The sequence below is a fragment of the Astatotilapia calliptera genome, chromosome 6, assembly GCF_964374335.1.
Source record: "Astatotilapia calliptera chromosome 6, fAstCal68.1, whole genome shotgun sequence".
Taxonomy (NCBI): domain Eukaryota; kingdom Metazoa; phylum Chordata; class Actinopteri; order Cichliformes; family Cichlidae; genus Astatotilapia; species Astatotilapia calliptera.
The window spans coordinates 21,617,312-21,641,879 of record NC_137427.1 but is presented as its reverse complement, the minus strand read 5'-3'; the positions used below and the strand labels follow the sequence as shown (position 1 = coordinate 21,641,879).

The 24,568-nt window shown below is 39.9% G+C and overlaps 1 protein-coding gene and 1 long non-coding RNA gene across 3 annotated transcripts; one reads left to right on the top strand and one right to left on the bottom strand.

Moving 5' to 3' along the window:
- Positions 1-972: 972 nt before the first annotated feature.
- On the bottom strand, positions 973-2,331 carry LOC113009215 (uncharacterized). Of its 2 annotated transcripts, none has more exons than XR_013909694.1 (3): positions 2,021-2,331; positions 1,868-1,931; positions 973-1,565 (listed from the first exon to the last, which is right to left on the bottom strand). It is a non-coding gene; the product is annotated as an uncharacterized LOC113009215 (long non-coding RNA). The 2 variants fall into 2 exon arrangements; XR_013909693.1 differs by having other exon boundaries at positions 2,026-2,331.
- Positions 2,332-6,263: 3,932 nt separating this feature from the next.
- On the top strand, positions 6,264-23,877 carry spock3 (SPARC (osteonectin), cwcv and kazal like domains proteoglycan 3). Its single transcript, XM_026171080.2, has 11 exons — positions 6,264-6,413; positions 6,584-6,706; positions 16,214-16,253; positions 17,967-18,075; positions 18,793-18,901; positions 19,042-19,150; positions 19,386-19,499; positions 19,590-19,811; positions 20,622-20,684; positions 20,769-20,906; positions 21,927-23,877. Exons 2-11 carry the CDS (start codon positions 6,584-6,586, stop codon positions 22,079-22,081), a joined length of 1,182 nt encoding a protein of 393 aa, XP_026026865.1. The 5' UTR covers positions 6,264-6,413; the 3' UTR covers positions 22,082-23,877.
- The last annotated feature ends 691 nt before the right edge of the window (positions 23,878-24,568 follow it).

Genomic DNA, 24,568 nt, shown 5'->3' with positions numbered 1-24,568 from the left:
TTTGTGCTGTAGTGTCAATTCTTGGGCTCAGAAGCACTTACCACTGTATCTTACCATGCATTTTAAAATCATGAACTTTAGCATTAAAAATAAAGGGAACTACTGGATTGTTGTGACCACAGAGTTCAAAATTCAGAATTGGTGTGCGTTAGTGCACATGCATCATTAATGATGAACAATGTATACGAGCATGCTGCCATTCTCAATATATTCTATTTTAGTACTGGTCTGTCTGCAGCATCCAGTCCTGTCAATCATTGTAAACAAATTGATTTTATGGAGCAAATAATGTAACAATGGAGGACCGAAACGGAGAAGGTGAAACCCAGTAATAAGCAAAAAAAACTTTGCATTTGGTATCTAAGGTTCACTAACACGTCATCTCATTAGATACCTCATAACACAGTTATATGTTACATTCTAGACTTTATTTTTTATTTTGCTGGCTCCAAATTTAAGTCACTTCAACTGGATCCTGTACCAGCTGCCATAGGATGAGAAGCAGGGTGCACCCTGGACAAGTATTCAGTCTGTCACAGACATCTCTCCGGACTCACACTGACACATAAGTCAAAGGGGAGTGGGAAAGAACCCACACAAGCGTGGAGAGAACAGGCAAACTCCACACAGAAAGGCCCTAGTTGGCTGGTGGATTTCAATTCATGACCCTCTTGCTGTGAGGCAATAGGGCTAACCACTGTACCACTGTGCAGAGTCCTTTTACTTTTCCTAATGCGCTATTTGGCATAAAGGACTCGTAAATCATTGTAATATACAGCTTTACTAAAAGTATTGTGTGACACATATAAAAATAGAGTATATAAAGTTGCATTGGTGTAGCACGCAAAAGATGCTATCTTATGTGTGTGTAACACAGTAAGGGGAATTGTTGAAAAGAATATATCAATGGGCCAATAGGCTCGACTATAGGAGCACAGGGGTGTGTTCAAATGAGACACAGAGACAAGAATGTAACTCAAAAGAACCAGCCAACTTTAGTGACATAAACCATAAGGTTGACAAGCACAGGTTAAAGACACTTTACAATGGTAGAAAGGAAACTTACAAAAATTAAAAGAAAAGTAAAACACAAACTACTAAAGCAATGACTTGGCCAAGTGTTATTTTTGGTTTTCAATGTTTGGGTTTCAATGCTCGGGTGCACCCTAGTAACCTGACTCCTTAACTCTTATAGAAACAGATTACACAAATCCAATGTACATTCAAATGAAAATTTCACACTCTTTTCACATGTGGAGAATGCTCTACACAACAGCTCATTATTTAAAGTCCCAAATAAAAAATGTCCAAGGGGTAAAGTCCAAAAAATTCCCAGGGTGTGAAAGAAAATAGGGATGAAAGAATGTCAGTCAGTGGTCTTATGTATAACCAGCTGTGCGTGAAAGTGTGAGTGATACAGTCCTACCACACCGCAAGGTGCAGCAGATCATCAAGTGGAAAAGAAGCGAATCTCAGTCTCTCTAAGTCCAGGTGGGGAGGCTCGCCATCTATTTCACTGGAGGAATCCACCTCAGGAACAATTCAGCATACAAAAAAAACCTGACCTGTCAACAGACATGGTCAGAAGAGCAATTCAAATATTAATTATGCTGTTCTAGCTATAATTCACAACTTAGGATTTTGTTTAAATCACATTCAACATAAATTTGCAATAAAAATACTCAATTTTGCAAAAATAAAACATCTCTCTTACACAAACTATGCATTAAACCAAGTAAAGTCAGTGCATATGCATATATGTCGCATATGCGGCAATTATTAATCAAACAATTGAGATTAATTCAGTTTCTCAACGATAAAATGTGAAACAGACATGAACTAACTGAGACATACAACATGTGCTCACCGATCTCAGCGCATCACGGCCGAAGACAATGGCATAGTGTCTCTCGGTCGGAAAATGCAGGGCTCTAAATAACGTAACAGGACATGTTTTCTCTTTAATAACCGTAATACGACATGAAGGAAAAATAAACATAAGTTGCGCTTCAAGTGTTACCTTACTTCTGGAAGCAGATTGAGATGAACTTCCAGGCAGTTGATAGCAACCAGAGCTAACAAAGGCTAACAGTTTAGCTCCACGCGGTACTTTTTAAAGTCACCAGAAAAATGCAGCATTTGCCTGCTTACTCACTGTGGCTACTTTTAACATGAAAGGTAGCTGATAACCAGTGAACTTATGTGCAACACAGTTGGTTGCAACTTATATCTAATACTTTTTTTCCAGCTCAAAAGCTTCAGTCTCTCTTTTCTCCTGCCAGCACGCGACTACCTCCACGCATAGCAGCAAACACAGAGCACGTAGGTGGGACATACAGCGGCAGACTGCTCTCCCATTGGTCAAAACATACTGGGACCTGTGCATTTCGATTGGTTGGGCAGGCTGTCCATCTCTCCTCATATCAGTCCTTAAAGTGGTACCCCCATTTTATGTGGGTTACATGTGCAACTGCATACACAGATTAACCTCTGTGCATTTCTAGTTTGGGGATGTTTTCCATGACTTTGACCAGTTAAGAGAACTAATGATCTACTGATATTGTTACTAATAAATTAAATGTGAGCATTATTTTATTAGAAATGGTTACAATTGCTTTTTATATACAACACAGTGTGACAGTAGGAAGCTTGCAAAATACCAGAAAAAAGTGGAGCATTTAGAGCGCTGTCAGTGCTTTGAGGATGACTTGGGACTCAGAGCTAGGCTTCATGGTTCAACCCTCTGGTGGCTGAAAGTGGGAAAATCCCTCCAGGTAGATTTGGGAAGGTTTTCCACAATATTCAAGAGAGTCGAGGCTATAGTAATGCCCTTTGTTCCCAGTCTTTCAAATAAATTATATATATATATATATATATATATATATATATATATATATATATATATATATATATATATATATATATATATATATATATATATATATATATATATATATATATAATATAATACAGTATTAATAAAATATTTTTTGGGGGGAGTGGGTATGTAGGTGTTCTTCAATAAAGGACCAGTATCATGGTACTTCACAGCATGCCTCTGTGCACTTTTTAAAAAAATAATAATAATACCGTATACACTAAACTCCATGATGTGCTTAGCCTGGCTCTCTCAATAAAATTCAACTCTCTTTTACCTCAAACCTCCTCACCTTGCCACTTTTTTTCCTTCTCATTTTCTCCCTCCCACCGCCTCAGCGAGCAGGTGCACAGTGACAGAGTCACTGAGCTGTGAAATCTCTGCTCCTTGAGACACATTTCATGCCCCTCCCATCCAAATGCACACAGAGCCCCGCACACTCACACATTATGTTGTTTTTGTCCTATTTTCCAGCCCATCCTTTTCTCCGTCTCTCCTCTCGCGTGTTTCTCTCACTGCCTGCGCAAAGACTGAGGCAACAATGTGAGATCTTTATTAATTTTACTCTGTGGATAAAAAGAGGAATCAAACTGCAGAGCAGTGAAAAATGTTTGCAGAGTTTCAATTAGGCAGCAACATATTTGCGTGCATTGCTATGCTTGTCTGTGTGCGAGTGTTCCCTGTGTCTCTCCTGCATATGTCTCTGACCACATCTACATCTTTAATGTCTGAGACTGAATAATGTATGAACCTCCTGGCCTTTGAAACACACACACACACACACCTCTTTTGCAGCTTCCTATTGCACAAATTTCATAAAGCACAAAGGAATGGCAAGCCATGAAAAATACAAATAAAATAAAATGTCATAACCAAGATTAAATCACTTTTTGTTGATCAACAGTTCAGAGTAGACCAACACTTCCTGCTCCTACAACCACCATAGTTTTTTCTACTATTGGCTTCCTGTTTACATGTTGCAAACTTCCTGTTGGAACAAACACAGAGTGCACTTCAAACATTTTCTTTGGGTTGTCTACATCTAGTTGTACTTATGCGGTTGACCATTTATCTTCCAAGTTGTGCACGGCCGCATGGTGCACTCTTGTGTGTCTTCCCGATGCAGTCATGCATGCCTCATAGTTCTAATTTGACTTTCAGATGTCGGTACTCTGTCATCCTTTTCACATGCCCACACACACTCTCCTGTAGATGTGAAGCTGAGGTCAAGGTTGGTTTCTACAGCAACTGTGCATTATAATGCCATGACCCACCTGACCACCAGGACTCTCTCCTCTCAGACTGGTAATAATCGGCTTTAACTTGGTCATCCATAAGTGGTTACAAGGCTTTTGCTCTTTTTCTTTTTAAATCATCATCTTTTGCGTCAGGTTGACAAATTAAAGGTAATATCTGGATAAACACATCCTCACTGTGTCACTGGACGGTATATGGAGGAAGAAAATGAAGTGATATTCTTAATTTTTGAAAAATTAAGAATATCACTTTTGAAAAACTGTGTTTCATCTTCCAGAATGTGGGAGGGCATGGTGTTGGAGTGGTTAACGGGGTTTTCTCACCTCAAGAAGGGTTTGAAGCTGCTGGTCAGCTGAAGCCTCTCAGCGTGACGTTTGAGTGTGTGTGTGTGTGTGTCCTGTGGTTTAGATAAATAGGTTGATTGGGTTTTCTAAATTGGCTACTTTTGTAGATATATGAGTGTTTGGTTGCCCGTCTCTCTGTGATGCCATTATGATGGACTGGCGATGAGCCAAAGGTAACACTGGAATAACTGTCAGTTAAATAATGTATATATTATTATAAACAATATTGCTTCAGTCATTTCAGTCACATGGAGCATTTCTCAAAGAGCCATCCTGCAGAGGATAGTTAACTCAACAACTGTATAGTTTGTTGCTGGTTCCTTTTGTCCCTTTAAATGTGCCACCCATCAGGCTACTTTCAGCTGCTCCCGTGTCACAAAGGTTCACCACAGCAGGATGCCCCTCCTCACACAATCCCTGGAAGTGAACCAGCAACCTTTCTCTTGTCAAGCTAATGTGTTAACCACTACACTATGGAGGCAAGGTATGAGCCATCATATAGCTGTAAACCATAACAATAAAGCCACAATGTGGTCCTGAGATGTTCTTTGAAAACCAAAAGTACTGCCCCACACAGAGAGCCACTGTGAGGAAGATCTTGGACTTTGCATGTTCAAAATTGGGGTTAACCTAACAGAGAGTGGCTCCACCCATACCCACAGATTATGCAGAGTGGTTCATTTGGGGGAATTTCTGACCTTTCAGCTGACCTTGGAGTGAAACTCTCTCACACATCACTCCTGGGCAAACAGCACTGATGAGACTGATTTATTTGGGAGAAAACACTTTTCTCTTTTTCTTTGAATTCATTTTTGATCATATTTTAATTCGAATAATTACTTTTATTATCCTTTTTACAAAATATAAAATGTCTCTGCAACCTTCCTTTATGATTAGATTACTTAACGCACACTGTAAATGAAATCTGTATTTTAACAGGATTTTAATTTTAAAAAATTTACAGAATGTTCCCATTATTTTAAATACATGGAATATCAATATAATTACCTAAATTAGTCTGTGAGTTAACTTGTCTAATGTAAAATAACATGAAAAAATTGTGCCTAATAAACATGATTTTTGCATATTTTTTTAAAAGAAAATTTATTTCTTTTTACAACCAAAAAAACACAGTCACAATTTTACTAAAATTTCACATATATTACTTTTAAAAAAAAGAAGAAAAAAGATTGTTGTTAAATTCTCCTTTTATCTCGTGCTATTAGCCTAATATTAATCCCATTAATATACAGCACCAGATAGAGTTTACGCTCATACATGACATTTTCTGAAAAATACAGTTTTACTTTATTAAATTAGGGTTTTTTAAAGACATGTTTGGGATTTCATTTTTAAAACTCTTTGTGGGAACAACTGAATATGAATATTATAATCTACATTTTTAAAAGCCATCATTACCCTTTAAAAACATGCAAAGCGAAGTTTGCGGTAGGCCTTATTTGACTGCTGGAACAGTCCAAATCAGAACTGCACATGAACTGCTCTTCCCAAGAGATCTTTTTTTAGATGTGTTTGTTTTTACCTCCTTTTGTGTATTTAATTGAAAAAGTATACAAGAAAATGTACATCATAGATACTGACAGTAATTTATTGTTGGAGTGCGAATTACAATAGATTCTTACACAAAACTGTAAATACTGAAGACCAGCGCTACAGTTTTCGTAAGCGGTAATCACTGGAAATCGCTTTAGCTGATAGCAGCACCACATCCAACAATCAGGAGCGTCTGCTACGCGCGGATACAAAAAAACAGAAAAAGACACAGAGCTCGTGCACGCATCCGAGCGCGTTCCCGTTTTCTGCTGCGCACAGACAGCCGGTGCGGAGAGACGGTGAGGGAGGAGAGGCTGCTATTACTAGTGACAGGAACGGCAGCGAGCACATACAGTCTGGAGAGCAGCTGATGCGACAAGGTAGGAAAAAACCACCAGAAAGCTCCGTGTTGATATTTACCGAGCTGACGCTCAGCGTTCGTCGCAGATGCGACGCAGATTGAACTGCTTCTGTTTCAGCGCGATTGCGGTGTCCTACAGCCGGACCCAATGTCCTCTCTCTATCTGTGTGTGCTGTTGTGTGTCCGCAGATGCTGAGCGTCGCCTTGCTGTGTGTGTGCGCCGTCGCCTTTGGACACGTCTCCGCTCGCTCCGAGAGCGGCAATTTTCTGGATGATAAGTGGCTCACGGGGAAATGGGATAAATTCAGAGATGTAAGTAACATTTCAGGCTTATATTATTATCGCCCCCACCACCCCAACTCCACATTATCTCATTTACGCCCCGCTCCAGCCCCCCTCTTTTCTCTCCCTCTAGCCACCCTCATTGGTTTGTGATCACGCGCTCCTCGTTTTGTCGTTGTGTCCAAGCGCCGCGTCACGGGGCCCGTTGTGCCGTTTGTCACACGTTCATCAGCCGCTCCGCTGAGACAGTAAATACACTAATAGCGATGCTGGGATGATCCTTGCCTGTGAGTGTGTTTCCGCGATAGCAGACCCTGCTTAGCAGAGATAGCCGAGGCCTGTGCGAATCACAAAGGCGCAGAGCAGTCTGTGAGGCACCACAGAGTCCCCCCAAAAAGGGGCCTAATTATAATAAGCAGGTATGAGGAGAGAGTCAGCAGCAGCAAGGCCTAGAGCGAGTCCACTTTAAACCCACACACCGTGGGTCCCTGTGGGAATATTAAAGGAATATAACGCAATGTGTTGTGCGCCTTTTGGTCTCCTCTTTTAACAGCTTCTTAACTAGCTGACTTCAAGAAGGTGCTGTCAGCCACGATTAACCTGACGTGGGTATTTAGGGCCACTTAGTGAAGTTAATGCCGCCACTGATTGTCATGGCACATACCAGTAGCCTCTGACCATGTGGTCCTGCTGCCAGGCTGCATGCATATGTCCCATAAACAACTGTCATTCTTTACAGTAATGGAAATACTTTTTTTTTTTTACCTTGAGCAATACTTAAAGATTTTTTAGCTTGTAATTAAAGGCATAACATCTGTATTATACAGATAAAAAACTGGAAATAGTCCAATAGAGTTTAGGTGGTGTGTATTTGCTAAAAAAAAACACGTCTTCCCTCTAGGCACAGATTAAATGGCTCCACACCAGGACTGATTTGTGCAGGCTTGAACTTGTTCTCACTCACAAGATGGGATATATGAAAATAAGCATGTCTGCACATAACAGTCTTTATGTACTGTACCTCAGTGACTGAAAAACAAACAGATTTAACATGATAGAAAAAATGTACTCCAGCTCTGAGTGGTTTTACCACACTGCTGAACAAATGCACTGGGAATTGTTACCTGAAGGTCCTTGACGTGTTTGATATCCGACAGAGAGGCAGAGCAACAAAAGCGCAAGTGAAATGTATTTTTTATTTTTTTTTTTAAAGCTAAGAGAAAGTGCTGTTTTTTATACACGGCTTTCTATGTAACTTGTACTTATTTGTCTCACTTTCTCTGCCAGTCACACTTGTGTGAGATCCCATCAGCTCAGGTGGAGCCATGTGATACATTCAGGTCCAACTATTGAACAGGATTTGGATTATCCAAATAGAGTGTCAGAACCAAGAAGAGAGGAAATGTGATTAACTGCGCACCGTGTGCTATTTAGGATGATCTGACATCCTGAGCTACAAGAAGGCGGTAGAAAGAAAGTTAGCAGAGCTTTGTTACTGTGTTAATGCATAAGAATTGATAGATAGATGGACAGATAGACAGGTGAGAAGAAGCGGCAGAGTAATGAGAGTGGAAAGGAAACATGAAAGCATGTAGAATGATTGTCGGTGAGCTGAAAGCTTCGTGTGCATTCACATCTGTGTGATTTAACCTTGAGGCTCAGCAGGCATTAGAGTTAGAGGTGGAGTGCAAAAGTACTGAATGCTCTGTATATACATGTGTGCCTTTCATTTCCCGTTTTAAGGTTGTGTCCCAAATTGTCTGTCTGTGTGGTTTTGTTGTTTGTTTTTTTTCTTTTTTGCACTGTTGCACGCAGTAATGTATCTGTGCATTTTATAAAGCAGCTATGTTCAATCTATTCATCTTTCCTTTCGGATATTTTGTATGCATTTCAACACTGTGGTTGAAATCCAACAATCCAAATATAGGTCCATTAAAATCGAAGTTTTTAAAAAAAGAAATAAAATCATATTCAGTGCACCTATCTGGAACTAGATGAAACACATGTGTTGTTAGGCTTGCTGTGTTTGTAGATCATTAACACCTGTGCAGTGCTTCTGGAGTCTAATTTCCGATTCTGTTTCTGTGCTAATGATGATGCACTATAGTTAGAGGTGATGGCAATTTGACTGATATAGTCATGCATTAAGGAACACAATCACTTCAGCAGCGTCACGCTGCTGTCACATACTGTGTGCACTCGCTGTACAGAGGTTAGAGCTCGAGGGGCCAGCAAGCAGCACAGGAAAGCTGCAACCGACTGTCACAAGACATCGAGCACAACTTGTGAATACATATGAACTTTGTTTTGGAGACATGGCCTACATAATGTTTCTATACAGGAAGTGGTTACATCAGCTTTTTTTAAAGTTGGGGTTTCCCCTGCAGGGATTCAAAGACTATTTAATTAAAGTCATGTGATTGCAATGCATGAAGTTGTCTTTTAACTGTTCCATAGCTGTCAAAGATTCACAAAGGACCACAAATGAAAAAATATTCCCATAAGACTTTGTCAAATGACCAAATAGCAGGCTAGGTTATCTTAAACATTTTCTCTAACTTTAAATGTTGTGAGTGTTACAAATCCTTGTGTGCATCTGCAGTTACGCAAAAGCCACCCCGCGTTTCTTTACATTGTGCTACCAAGGATCCAGGCTTTCTTGGTTTTGGTTTTTTTAATGGTCTTGACTAATAGTTCTTCAGTCTTTCTGGTCTTTCAAAGTTTTTCATTGGACATTGGCTGCTTTTTCACTCATTTTCAACCTAGTCCCTGTAACTGTAAAATGTTTATATTTTATTTGTTAGTTTGTTTGTTAACACTGACCTATGAGTCAATCAATTATACAAAAAAGCACCTAACTCGAGGTTTGAGCCAGTTGTATCTACAAAGCAAACGACTTAGCAAAGAACCGATTTTCAATTGTATGTTTAAGCACTTTGTTAGTAGCAGCCTGTCGTAAAAACAGAGAATTTGCTCCTGTTTCTTTAGTTGAATTTATGAAAAATGCCAAAGATAACTTAATTTGACAGATATAAAATTGTATTTTTGCACCAACAAGGTGAATTCCAAAGAGACACTAGCCGACAACTTGGTGTGTCACAACAGGTGTGCAGTGTGTACTTAAATAAATTTGAGGAAACTGTGGAAGACAAATGAAGACGTGGCAAGCCTTAAAAAGAATCTACAGCAGATGAACAGTATCTAAAAGTTATGAGAGATACATCTGGCCCTGCAGTTGATCCATCTGTGTGGGATCATCTTGAAAAATAAAGCTGGTCATACCACACAATGACTTTCAAGCACGTTAGAATTGTACAAATTATTTTTCCTTTTCACTTGTAAGTTTACCTATTTCAGTAAATCTCTGCACCAATTTCCATAAAAATGAAAGGTGATAAGAGGTGGCTGAAGTTAATAGCAATAAAAACAAATGGAACAAAGTTGAAAATAGTTTAAAACAAATTAAAAGCTAAAAAGGATTTTTTTTAAAATAGTGAAACATACACAGTTCTTCCACCAGTGCACTGGGATTCTGTGCACAACTTTTTTTTTCCTGTGATTTTCATTTTATATGTCAGGCCTGTATTTTTTAAAATTTTTTTTATTGTTTTTACATCTTTCAGCAAGAGCCATAAGTGGGTTTCATGCTAAGTGCACTATATGGGATTTTGGCCACTGGTTAACTGTTAAGTCCTGTTAGGGTGGCTGTGGAGGCCTGGGGCTGTCTTATTCAGCACTGGTGCCATCTCAGTTTTTAGATATTCTGCTTCTCTTGCTGGACCTTGGCCTGCTTGCAGCACTGGCACAGAGCGAAGAGACTGTTAACAATTGGAGGAAAAACACGATGAGTGATGCGTGATGACATTCACGCCAATTTATTGTGCGGTATATTATAGGAGGAAAATAACATCCTGTGTAGGCCACTCTCATAAGAGCAGATTATACCTTTTTGTAGTCGCTCCTGTCTCTGTGTTTTCTCTGTATGTGTGTGTGTGTGTGTGTGTGTGTGTGTGTGTGTGTGTGTGTGTGTGTGTGTGTGTGTGTGTGTGTGTGTGTGTGTGTGTGTGTGTGTGTGTGTGTGTGTGAGAGAGAGTCCTACACTGTTTGTGTTGTGGAGTGTGAATGATGTAGGAAAGGTACAGAGCTTCAGGCGTTTTCCGCTTCAAAGCACCTCAGTGTAGATTTGTATGTGTTTGCGAGTGCATGCATGCGACAAGCTTGAGCAAGACGAGCAGAGCTGGCACAGTGAAAAAAATGTACATATTTCTCCTGTTAGACATCAGAAGGAAGGTAACAAGGACAGGAAAGGAGGTCATTAGGATGCAATTAGAAGCACCGAAATCAGATCTGGGAAAATGTGAAGTAAAGGTGAGAAAAGCGGTTGTCGGAAGCAAGATAGTCACTAGGAAATGTTTCTACAGGCATCCGGATAAAACCGCATCAAATCGATACCCACAGCAGCAAATTAGGGTATTAGCCACACACTGTTGTGTTTGCATGATTTGGTGCACATGAGGAAAAAAAGGCTGTTAGAACCATGAGGGAGAGCAAAGAATAGAGGTGGAAACAAATGGAGAGATAAATTGAAAAGTTGCCATTTTCGAGCACACTCAGGAGACCTTTAGGTCTATTGTTGAATTTTAGGTTTTCTGTGTTTTTTAGGAAAGTGGGTGGCGGGTTGCATGTGCACTGAAGTGCATTCTTCCAGTTATTTGATGTTTTGTAGTGCTGACAGATTCTGACACTGCAGTCAGGGCTGTGGTGATAAGTATGTTTGTTTGCAGAGCTGTCTGTGCATGGACGTGCGCTCATGTGTGCGTGTGTGTGAGTCCGTGCTTGTGTGCGTGCGTCTGTTGATTCCATTAAGGAATCAGACCGCAAGCACTTTTGTTGTCTTGACTGGTCCAGAGGGCCTGGCCCTATAATGCAATGTTCTCATTATTCAGTCTCCACAGTTTGCACTGCTGGAAGGGGCACATCCTGAACAGAAACAAATACCTCACTATATGGCTCCATCTCTGCTCTGTGTGTTTTCCTAATGCTAAGGAAGACCTCAGATTGTGTGTGTAACTCTAAGCAAGAGAAGCAGATGCTCACCTTTACCACAGCGTTTTTTATTATTATTTGAAGCTAGAGACACACGATGTGAAGAGTACCAAAGAGTCTGTAGTGAAGGTCAGAAGGATTAACAATAAAGGACAAGATGGAGAAATTAATTAGAGCTAAGAAAGAGCAAGAGTTGACCCTATTCCTCCACACAGCAGGCAAGGAAGCGAGACACAGGGAGACACTCTTGACAGTTGAAGTTGTGTTTTTTCATAATGGGGATGTTGGGGTAAACAGCTTCAGTTCAACAGTGTAAATAATTCTACATCATTGTCACTTATAGACTACAAAAAAAAGTAAAATAGAAGCATTTGCTTTGCCTTCATACATTTAGTATAATTGGTTTAAGTCAAGATACAACATTTAGTCATATACTGCAGGTCAGCAACTCTGTCGCTGTGAGCAGTTCTTTCATTGGTCCAAATACAAGCAAGCAAGCAAGCAATTTATTTATATAGCGCTTTCAGATCAGCCACCAGCTGAACACAAAGTGCTGTACACTTGACATGCCAAACATGATACATTGAGCATGTTAAAAAAATGAGAAAAATAGTAATAATAATATAAGATAAGTAAAACATATATATATAAAAAACACACACATTTAAAACAATAAAATCAGCACATTAGATTAAAACAATAAAATCAGGGTCAGACTGTGTCATAAGCCAAAGGGTAAAAATGAGTTTTAAGACGTGTTTTAAAAGTGGACAGTGAAGGGGCCTCTCTAATAGAATAGAATAGAATAGAATAGAATAGCCTTTATTGTCATTGTACAGAGTACAACGAAATTGGAGTGCCACTCCCTTGGTGCAAGTTTCAATAATAAATATAAATGTAAAATATAAAAAGTACAAAAAAAACAATCGTAAGTACTCAAACAATAGTATGTACAATATATACAGGATAGCAGCATTAATATAATGACAGTATGAATAGCAGCATAATATAATGACATATATGATATAATGTGCTGGGAAAGATTGTTCCACAGATTAGGAGCAGCAATAGAGAAGGCCCTGTCCCCTCTGAGCTTTCTCTTGGACCTGGGTACCTCCAGGAGCAGCTTGTCAGCTGACTTGAGAGACCTGGGGGGTGAGTAAGGATGCAGAAGCTCAGAGAGGTAAGTTGGGGCAAGACCATTTAAACATTTAAACACAAACATGAGAATTTTAAAATGAACTCTAAGATATACAGGCAGCCAATGGAGTGAAGCCAGGACGGGAGTTATGTGCTCTCTTTTACGAGTTCTGGTTAAAAGTCGTGCAGCAGAATTTTGGACCAGCTGCAGACGAGAGAGAAGATGCTGACTAACTCCACAATATAGTGCATTACAGTAATTTAAACGACATGAAATAAAAGCATGGATTACCGTTTCAAGATGCGGCCTGGATAAAATAGGTCTTATCTTTGCCAAGCGCCTTAGATGATAAAAACTGGACTTGACAGTACCCCTAATTTGACTATCTAATTTAAAATCACTGTCCATCTTAAAACCCAGGTTTGTAACAACAGATACAAGCCGTCTGCAGTACTGTGTGCTATGATTGCTAAAAATCTTAAACAAAACTTAAGATAATCTTAAGTGAATCTATACAAGTGAACTGGAGTAAGATGTTAGAAAAACAGTGCAAACTTGTCAAGCACATCCAAAGTAGATAATTTGGAATAGCACACTGCAGTACTTCATATTTGTAAAAGTACACTCATATTCCCAAACGTCCTGCCATGCCAGAGCTGTAAAGCTCAACTTGGCTGTCTTCTTCTTCTTCTTCTTCTTCTTCTTTTTAAACTTCCTTTCATCTTCATTTAAGTTTTTAACGTGTGTTTGGTGGAGCACATTTGTCTTTGCTGTTGTGTAGTTTCTCACTGTGGCCCAAGCAATAACTGCTTCATAACTGTAGTTACTCTGGCCTTCCGCTGTCATTGCTTTTTCACAATTCATCTCTCGCCCGTCCAAACCACTGCACCACATCGCATTTCTCCATGTACAAAGTGATGTATGGCCAAAATATATCACAGCAGCACAATTAATCTGCTCTGTACGAGGGAGAACGCGAGGAAACTGTGTCCATAGAAATCAGAGGCCACTAAAAAAAATGTTTCTTTGAAGCCATACACTCATACCTAAACTTATTTATGTATTCTAAGTGAAATTATGAGTAATAGAAGTAAAGACACATGGCTTGTTATTTTCGTTTTCATTCATGTATTAATGTGCAGCAGACTGATGCGCGAGCTAGTTCACATTCATAATGTCTAATACTGCAAACGTCATGCTGTAACTTCTTCTAGAGAGACACTTAGCAAACCCATTTCAGAAAAGTGGCCTCCAATCACAGTCACATGCTGAAGAGTACTGCACAAAGCAAGCACGGCTTCACTGTTTTGCATTTGAGTACGCAGAGGAAGGTCATCATTAAGGAAGGCATCTCCATCAGTACTGTGGGAGTTTTTCACTTTGTGCTTTTAGACTTCAGCTTTTGAAATCTGTGGGATGGGTTTTTTCTGTTTGTCCAGCTGTGGCCACAACAGCACAGGGTCAGGGTTTTTTCCAGAAGCAACTTCTGTTTTCCAAGTTAAAAATTTGACATTATGGGGGGTTTTGGGGGGCAGAGATTTTTCCTACTTTGGAAGTCAAGTTGAGCCCATTGATGTATGAGGCGCTCTCATAGGTCCTGGGACAGTTTCTGATGTATTCACAGGTGGTTTTGTCATTCTTGTGTTGTGGTTCTGCTTTAAATGACTCCAGTCATAAATAGAACATGAACGACTTCCTAATCATTCCTCATCCCATATTTAGAGAAGAAGAAGAGCCTAAGGAACTCCACAGAACTGAACCATCAGTGCATGATTTATGAATTTCCAACTACAATTTATCACTAAATTCACAAGGAGAGTTTTTGGTCTTTGTGCATTGTAGTTGTGCTGAAATGAGTCGTTCTTATAAGATCTTTAAACTATCTTTCTGATCTGTGGCATGGAGGTCAGTGGTTGCTTTTTAGACTTTAGAGTCATTCGAAAAAAGGACTTGGGTGAATAATTGGATTTGAAATTGTCTCTGTGTTTTCAGCTGCATTGCCATTATGTTTAAAACACAAATCCCTTGTCATAATTGTATTTTGTCATTAAAACTCTGAAATTAGCTCTAACTGCTAACAGTAAATTTAGTTTCATTTGTTGCTTTTGTTCTTTCTGGAAAGTTTGTAGTTTGTAATGATTGCACTGGAAACTCTAAATATGACAGTTTTATAAATGAGTTGTGTTTTTTGATTACTGTATGCAAACATCATGTATGACTAAAAGGTTCAGTGCTAGTACACACATATGAGAAAAAACATTAATCTTTTGGATTTTTGGTTTATTCCTTGTAACGGATGTAATCTCCAGTAATGTGTGTGAGTGTGACTGAACGTGGACGATAAACACAACAGAAAGCAGGCAGGTGAGACGACAACAACGGGTTACCATTGTGACAGAATCCGAGAGACCGCGGTGCGGTGTTGGGTTTGAATGGATGCCCAGAGACAGAGGGAGAGACCAGACAGTGAGATCTTTGACCTCAGCAAAACAACACAGAGCTCACAAGTTCTTAAGCTCCTTTTACATTTGCATCATAAGCCAGCGCCCGCTGGGTGTGTCTCCATCTTGGCCTTCTATTAAAAGCTGGCAAATTGCTCACCTCTGCGAATTCCTTTTTTAGACTGTGGGAACATTTTCACAGGCAATGAACCGACTCATTCAACTACACCGAGGAAGATTTTAATAGAGCAGAGCATTTTGTAGGATGTTAAATATAAAAATGAATCACAAAAAACTTATATTTTCGGGTTATATATTTTTATCTCTGTAGCCTTACAGAGATAAAAATATATGCAGAGAACATAAAAAAGATCTCTTAGTTTGCAAATTTTTATAGAGGTGCTCTTATGATACCACAATTTAGCTTATTTGTTAATCATCCTTTTTATTTCAATCATATCCAGTTACTAACAGCAATTTTACACAACTTAAATGGTGCAAAGCTTCACCAGCTGCACCACTATTGCACTGTCGTGTAGAAGCATGTGTTGCATGAAACAAATTTCTCTTTTCAGTGATATGAAGAAGTATAAAGCACATGCACTGACACACAGTGAGACAAGGACATCTTTTATCCACGGAGAGCTACTTTCATAACATCGATATTATCGTGACAAAATCAAAGCATGCTCAATGATACCGGATGACACTGTATGCTTGTGTGTGTGTGTCTCCAAGTGCTAAACCTAATCAGAATTAATTCCTGCCTCTCTGTTTCCGTAATGCTTTCTCATAAAGGAAGTTGAGGTTTGTATGACTCTTTAATCTGTAGTCTGTGTACGGTGATCATGTGTAGTGAAATATTTGCTTAATATGTGATCTGAGCAGTATTTTCATGATATGTTTCAGGAGCCTGGAACATGGACTCCATCCAAGCCCTTTGATCAAGGTGGGTGTGATTGAGAAAGAGTCAGAACTGAAGTGGCTGTGTTAGTCCTAAAATAATCAAAATAAGAGCACGGAATAGTCATAGCTATATATTTACAACTTAGCCCATGTGTTCTTTGTGATTAAGAAATATAGGAGGTAATGTCAGGCAGGTTAAGCTTGTAGAGACTCATTTGATGAACATTTAGCATCTTCGTCAGTCTGCAGACATATGGTCAGATTTGCTAAATGTGATCAAAATAACACGTGAGTGCAATCCCAAATACAAAAGTTGTGCTGTTTCCTAAACACAGGCACATTCAGTTCACTTCGATATGAAGTGCAAAAAATAACATAAGAATAAAAACATTCCACATTAAATGTTGATGCAATTAGAAGTAAATTGTGTGTCACAAAAGTTAGTAAATCAGGTTTTGTACTTGATTTAAAATATCTTCCTATATTTTTGCACCTTGAGAAAAGAACTTCTAGAAATACATATGCAACACAGACAGTCGCAAAAAGTTCGCACGTCTAACACACACGATCGTGTCACTGCACCTTCTTTTTAAAGTGCATTAGTAAGTCGGACCCTTGATGTATGCATCGATCTGCAGCCGTAGTGTAATATGAACTGGTCAAAGCAGGAAAAAAAAGATTAATACACTTTCAACAGTTTCCTGTTCTTATAGAAGTTGTCACTCTGTTTGGCATCCACCAGCTTGTTGTGCAGGTTGATACAAGCCATGCTCATATCCAGTGTATAAATATCATCATGGTGGCTCTTTCTTATAAAACGAGATTTTGAAGGTTTTACTTGTAAGCCATCCCCAATTATTTTAACCTCAGCACCCAGCTGAAAAAAACAGGATGATTTCCTGTTCTTTTATCTTCTAATGTCCCATTGTATTACTGACAGTGCTAAGCTCTTACACACATCGAGGCACGTCAGGACATGAACTCTCACTTATCGCTGTATCCTCAAACGCATCCACACACACAGACATGTCAGGCAAACAATAGCATTAGATAGTGTGTTGGTGGGTGGAGGCAGGATAATCTTCCAAAGCTGCTCAGGGATTACAGTAAGGTTCTTTAGCGCAAAGGTCATTCACAGACTGTTCTGGGAACAGCTAAGGGCCTTAGGTTTTGCTCATAGGTGACTCGCTGAAAGCTGACACAGGGTCAGAAGCAGCTAGCTTGTCTTTACTGGCAGGGATCATACCGTCTGCTTCAGATTCAGATCCAAAATCAGCCCCCACCTTTAGTGCCATATGCCTCTCTGCCTGTGTGATCTGACAGTAAATCAGTTTGAGGATCTCCACAAGAGCACACATATAAATGATACTCAACGGATGCTGATGTAAGATCAGAAGTAGCTTCTAAAACCATTTCCATCTGTTTTTAGCTGCAAGGATACTTAACGGCATTATGGCTCTGAGTTTAGTGTGGGAGACACGTGGCCAGTGTACTCTGTGAATAAATACCGACTCAAATAAACACACGCAAATGCACTTCAGCTTTAAACAACTTTTCACGTCACTGAGATGTGAAAGTGAAAAGAAGCACTTCGTTTAACTATGAACCATTGATCTAGATTTTGAAACAACAAAAAGGAAAAGCTAACCGTTGCTCGTAGTATTACGAATTATTGGAAACTGTAAATAGAGAGGCTATAAATGTTGCATACACATGTTAAAAAGCATGTTTGTGTATGTCTCTTCTGTATTTTTAGGCCTTGATCCAGCCAAAGACCCTTGTCTGAAAATCAAATGCAGTCGCCACAAGGTGTGTGTGGCTGAGGATTTTAAGACTGCCACTTGTGTCAGCCAGAGGCGAGTTAGGTAAGAGTGTACACACACACACACGCTTGATATTTTAACAAGCCTGTGTGTCCAGCTGCCCCTTATTTTTCTTTTCAGATGTTTCTGTTATGAAGTGGAACATGAATGAGAGAGAATTTTGGAAAAAAATAAAAGCAGAGTTTTGTGTTTTGCATTTTTTTTTTGTTCTTTTAATGTATGGGGCATAATAAGTAGCAGCACCAGAGGGGCTGCTGTTCTCCTTCTCTTCCAGCTGGTTTACTGGTTTTCCAGTCTCTCTTGCGACTGTTGTGTGACATTACAGTTTGGTCCAATTACCCGCAGCACTGGTGCTTTCTTACAATGGACCCAAAGTCCTGCCAAGTGATATGAATGGGCTTTGTACGTGTGTGTGTTTTTCTGTCTAGGACACTGCAGACTGGGCAGAGGACAGTAACATCATACTGACCCCATTTCCCATTCTTAGCAACAACACAATTCCCACTACAGTGTACAAGCAAATCAGAAAATAATCACACACAAATCCTAAATCCTCGTCTCATTTTTTTGAACAAGACAATCCAGCACAGATCCAAAATGCTTAGAAAAGATTTAGATTTAAAGGAAACTGGGAGGGTGGGCCCGACGAGGCACTGTGATGAAGGCATCATTGTTAAATGGGACTTCATTTGACATGTTTTAACACTCAGATATTCAGTGATTGTGAAAAACAACAAGTCTTTTCAATCTTCTCTCCAGCTTTAAAGATGCCAATCTGTACCAGAGTCCAGGGTCAAAGTGCACACCGTGCCCCGTGGTTCACCCCTCGCCTGTATGTGGAAGTGATGGCCACACCTACTCCACCAAGGTGCCTGCACACACAAACACATAATCTAATCACCTCTCACCCATAAGTCGCACTTTTTTCATTTCCCCCTGATGAGACATGCATCCTGATTCTGCTTCCTCTTCTGCCTCGTCCCTTCTGTCTCTGTCGCTCTCAATCAGTGTAAGTTAGACTACCAAGCATGCATCACGGGAAAGAAGATTACTGTGAAGTGCCCTGGCATGTGTCCTTGTCCCTCTCAGCTTGAACAGAGCTCCGCAGAGAAGAAAGGTACACAGTTTTGCACACTTGAATGCACACGCTGCAAGCCTGGGTGGGGTTTGCCACGGTGTTCAGCCCCATCTTTATTATAAAACTCCTGCCCTGGTGAAGGGTCGTTGCGATAGCAAATTGCTTAGAGTTTCTGTGCCATAGCTGACTCTTAACTCCTGGTGTCCATGAGGAGGCAGGAGGACATTAAAGTGTCACTTTCCTGTCATTAATCTTTAGTGTCACTATTCTGCAGTGTGCAGCGAGTCGGAGCTGAAGGAGGTGGTGAGCCGCCTGAGAGACTGGTTCAGAGTGCTGCATGAGAATGGCAACCACAAGAGGGTCAAGATCCAGAAGCCAGAGAAGAACAGTGAGTAGGCTGGCTTTAGTGACACACTCAGTCATAAACAAAAACTCTTAATATAGCCACCCACTCTCTTTGATCTCCCCCCACCCACAGAGTTTGAAGTTGGGACATCAGCTATTTGTAAGGACCCCCTGGGTTGGATGTTCTCCCGGCTGGACACTAACTTTGACCTACAGCTGGACCAATCAGAGATCAGGAGCCTCTATCTGGACAGGAATGAGCCCTGCTCAGATGCTTTCTTCAAATCTTGCGATATAAACGCAGACAAATTTATAACCAGCTCTGAGTGGTGCACAGGCTTCCAGAGGTACACAGGTAAGGACACACCTGTTTTCTTTACTGTAACACTGTTTGCACTGAATAATGTGCTGAGATCTTAGTGGAAGAAACACAAGGACCCAGTCATATTAGTTTGCCGAGATTTATTTGGAAAAGACATTTACATTAAATTAGTAAAATGATGACCTCAGCTGTCCGCTATTGCAAACATGGTAAAGATTCAATTTGGTGTTCATGCTCACTTTTTCTTTACAGAGACAAATTATTAGCAACCTTTGAAATGCATTTTAAATTTTACCACCTAAATAAAGTGGTTTATATTATTTAACCTAGCCGTTTGCTTATGAACCTGCCTGATGGACTGATTTGTGATGTCTGTCCTGCTGCGTCTTTATCGCTTTAATGTAGCAGTTTTACTTTGCTATTCAGTCTCTTCTGTCACTTTAGCAAGCCATAATCAACTGAAATTGTGCAAAGGTTTGAAAACAAGATCTAAGTTTTCAGTCTCAAACTTCTACAGATATAATAATAAGAGAGACCTTGTATTCAGTCGCAGCAGCCTTTTTTTCTCAGCACTGGATATTATTGTAGTCTGTACAGCACAATAAAATGCAAAACAGTGTCATACAAAAAAAATGCATGAAAAACACATTTGTATGAAACCAGGGATGAAAACTTGTTTTGGGGTAATAAAGGGAGACTATTTACCCACGAGTCACAGGAGGTACACAAACAAGCATCGATATGAAAGCACAAAAGCAGACAAAGGAAGGAAGATTTACGCATTCCCAGAAAAGCAGACTTCTGCAGTCTGTCAACAGTGTGTCCCTTGTCGGTCTCTTTCAGATTCCCCATGCAAAGCAGAGCTGTCCATTATCAACAAAAAGCAAGCAGGCAAGAAGTTACTCGGTGAGACGCACGCAGAATCACAAATACGCGCACAAACGCTGTGCGGCCTGAACTCATGGTGTGTGTTTTGGCTCGCTCCTGTAGGTCAGTATTTGCCATCTTGTGATGAGGAAGGTTACTATCGGACCCACCAGTGTCACAGCAGCAGCGGCCAGTGCTGGTGTGTGGATCGCTATGGCAACGAGGTGGCTGGCTCACGCACTCATGGCCCTGCAGACTGCGGTAGGCAAGACATCCAAGCGTGTCAAGTGTGTGTGTTTAAGAAAATGAGAGACACACAGCATGATGAGAAAAATTAAGGGAGAGGAAATAAATCACAGATATCAATGTAAGCTCATGAAGCCTGTCATCTGTTTCTGTTCATCAATTTGCTGGAGGCTGGATAAGAAGATCGTTGCCACTGCCATAGTATTTAGCTACATCCACCAGCTAGGTAGTTTAGCTTAGCACAGCAACTGAAAAGAGGGGAAACCTAGCGAGTGCAGCTCTTTCAATGGCAACAAAATCCCGAAGCTCGATTTTTCTCACCTAAGCTTATCTCCACACTATTGCTTTAAGTGTAAGGCCAAATGAAATCTGTTTTGGGCAGTCATGGTGATATCTTTGGCTTTGACTCCAAATGTGTGGCTGCATCACACAGGGAGAGAGGTTCTGGTCCATAATATTATGGTGCAGGCAAAGATAGTCCACTGAACCAAATTTCTATCAGAGTCAGTGGAATACATTCACTATGTGACTGTAAATAACAGACAGAAGTAGCCATAGTGAGGTCACACATTGGTTAATGAGTGTTTTTGCTCTCACAGTAATAGCTTTTTGAAGCCAGACAACTCGAGCACAGGGCAGCTCTGTCTGCAGCTAATCAGATTAATTGTGAACATGTCAGTCACACAATTGGGTATAAAAAGAGGATCTTAAAGAGGCGTAGTTTCTTGGAAGTAAACATAGGCAGATGTTCACTCAAAAAATGCTTAAGAACTGATGCAGCATTGCAAAGAATAGTGGTATAAAATTCTTCCACAAAGATGTGAGAGACAAAGTCATACAGAAAGCATTTACTTTAAGTTACTGTTGCTAAAGGTAGTTCTACAAGCTGCTGAATCACTGGATGTACTTTGTTTTTCTCAGGGGTGCGTAGAGTCCTAGGAAAGCTTTCATTTTCATGACTGTATAGATTACATTTTTCCTATAAAAGTATCAGACTTTATTAGATACAAAACTGGGTTTCCTTCCTGTTTCCAGGTGTGATTTTGGAATCTTCCGGAGACCTTGGCAGTGGAGACTCGCTGTTCACTGATGACGATGAAGACTCGTTTGTCCTCAATGACCAGACCGGTATGGATGATGAGGACATTGAAGATGAGGATGATGATGACGACGACGAATACCTGTCATAAATTTAAAAAACAAGAAAAAAAAGAAAAAAAAAAGAGAAAACTGTTTGTTTGGTCAAACTGCACGTTTCTAGGTGACTCCCCGGGCAGATACTTAATCGTAATAACAGCCTATGGACTATTCTCTGTGTATTGTTTGTTCATAAGTTAGAAAAAAAAATCAGTATTCCTGGAAAAAAGTTTATGATTTCTGTTCCTGTTTAAGTATAAAATATGAGTGGTTCATGGCACTTGTTCACTTATGTGTCAGCCAACCAGAGAATATTATAAGGACTAATCGATAACCAATCCACTGCGTTGGATTTGGTCACATGTGCAAAGACCTTTCCCTTCATTGGACAGTCCGTGTCCTCCAGTCTGTGTCCTGTCTTTGTGCACCACTCCGATGCCCGAGTGTGTTGATGCCAAAGGCACAATGTTAAAGAGATTTCCCCCCCCCCCCCCCCCCCCCCATTCTTCATTCCTCCATCTTCTCCCCTGCACCCACCTCTTTAATCCTTATCAAATGTTCCTGTTGTATAGGTGGGATGTTGATGATGTAGATAAGAGAATATTGCACTCTTTAGGTTTCTTTTGATCTTGATTTGTAACTGTGACTGTAACTGTGTGGAAAAACAAGATAAGAGTTAGACATGCTTCATTAGGAGAATTAAGGCAAAAAATAAAACCAACAAAAAATGCCAGTTGGATAACAATCAGAAGCGACGTGCTAGCTGTTTTCAATGAGACACAAATCAAATGCTCAGCAACAAGGAAAGACAAATTACTATGTGGCCGGTGGTGGTGTTGGTGGGGTATTACTGTTATCTGGTTTCTGATCCACTTTAGGATGAATACAGAAGATGAAGCAGATTTGTCTTAGCATGTCCAATACTGCGTGATGTTGTTTTTATTGAACCCAAGGCCAAACCTTTGAGGAATTCAAAAAAAGTTGTAAAGTGGTTCAGCCACAAATCCATGTAATTAAAACATGTTTATTGACCTTTAATGGGTTGATGAGCACAAAGAAAACTGCTGAAAATTTCTTTAAAAGATAGCGTGCAGTTGATGTTTTTGCATTTTCAGATACGAGTCTCTGACTTAACGTGTTAGCACACAGAGTAACAGAACAAGTCTCCTGCACAGCAGTAACAACATAGATCCATGCAGGTCTGATGACATGATATGTTGGGCGAAGGTTAAAGGGGAAAGGTGTGCCTTGTAGTGGTGGTCGAAGTCGGGGAAGCATGCTTTCTGGACTGACTTAAACGCACCGTTACACTGCATAAGAGCGGCTTCACTGTTAAGCCTGTATACTACTTGGACTTTGGTCTGGCATGTGTTTTGGGTCTCTCTTATGATGGTGTTACTTAGGCCATACTTCAGATTTTCTGATTTGTTACATAGGATAGCTAGAATGTAGATAAGCACAGAGATGCTTAGCAGTTAAGGCGTAAAAACACTTAGATTCTGCTGGTTTTGAAAATGTTTTATATATTATACACTGGCTAGAGGAAGCTTTGGTTTAGACAGCTTTATATGAGAAGACAATGTTCATCTTACAGTGTTTGCTTTTACTTTGTTTCAAAAGCTTAATTTGTATCTGATCTGCTCTAAACTACTTATTGTGTGTCAGGGTTGAAAACTGAATCTGATCCCAGATGTGTATTGTCGATAAGTCACGTGACTGTCTATGCAGACCCGGGATCACCTAAGCTCCTATGTTAATTTTTATTGATTAGTCTGCCATTTGGCTTCATTTTGGATCAAATATCTGTTGAAATTCCATGTTAACACATTAAAAGTGCCATGTAACTGTTTTTTTTTTCTCCATCTCTAACTTTTGTTTTTTGCTCTCCTCATTCGCTCTAACATGGAATTTCAATTCACTTTATGAACCTGGAAAGCATTTCGGTCTTAAAGTGTGCCGTTTCATGAGTGTAACAACGTGCAAATCATTTTGATGACCTCAGACACTGTAGACACTCTCAACCAATCACACACTGTCATCACAGCTCTGATAGTGTTTAAAGGTTATGATACAGATGCATTTTTTTACAGTCTATGTATGATTTGCTGAAATAAAAACTATATTGACCAATTTTGTCATCATCACAAGTGTTGCAGGACAAGAATCTGCGCAGAAAAGCTCTTGTTTCTTTTTGAGAGCGTTTCTGTTCTCTATTTCTGTTCTCATATTTGGGAAAAGAACGATACTGCTGAGGCTTGTATGTGTGCAGGAGGATTGGGGCCACTAAAAACAAAAGGGTAGCATAAGAACTGAAACAGAGAACAGAAACATTGTCAGGAATAAAGAAGTTGTGGTGGGGTTTTGTTTTGTTTGTTTGCATATTTGTTTTTACAGTTCTGACATCATCTTAGCTTTTCTAGCACACTCACAGAATTCTGGAAAACAGACCATAGGATAAGGTTCGGGAAAAGCCCGAATATATTGAATAAACCTGGAATATATTGAATCAACCTCAAATATATGAAATAAAAGTCTGAATA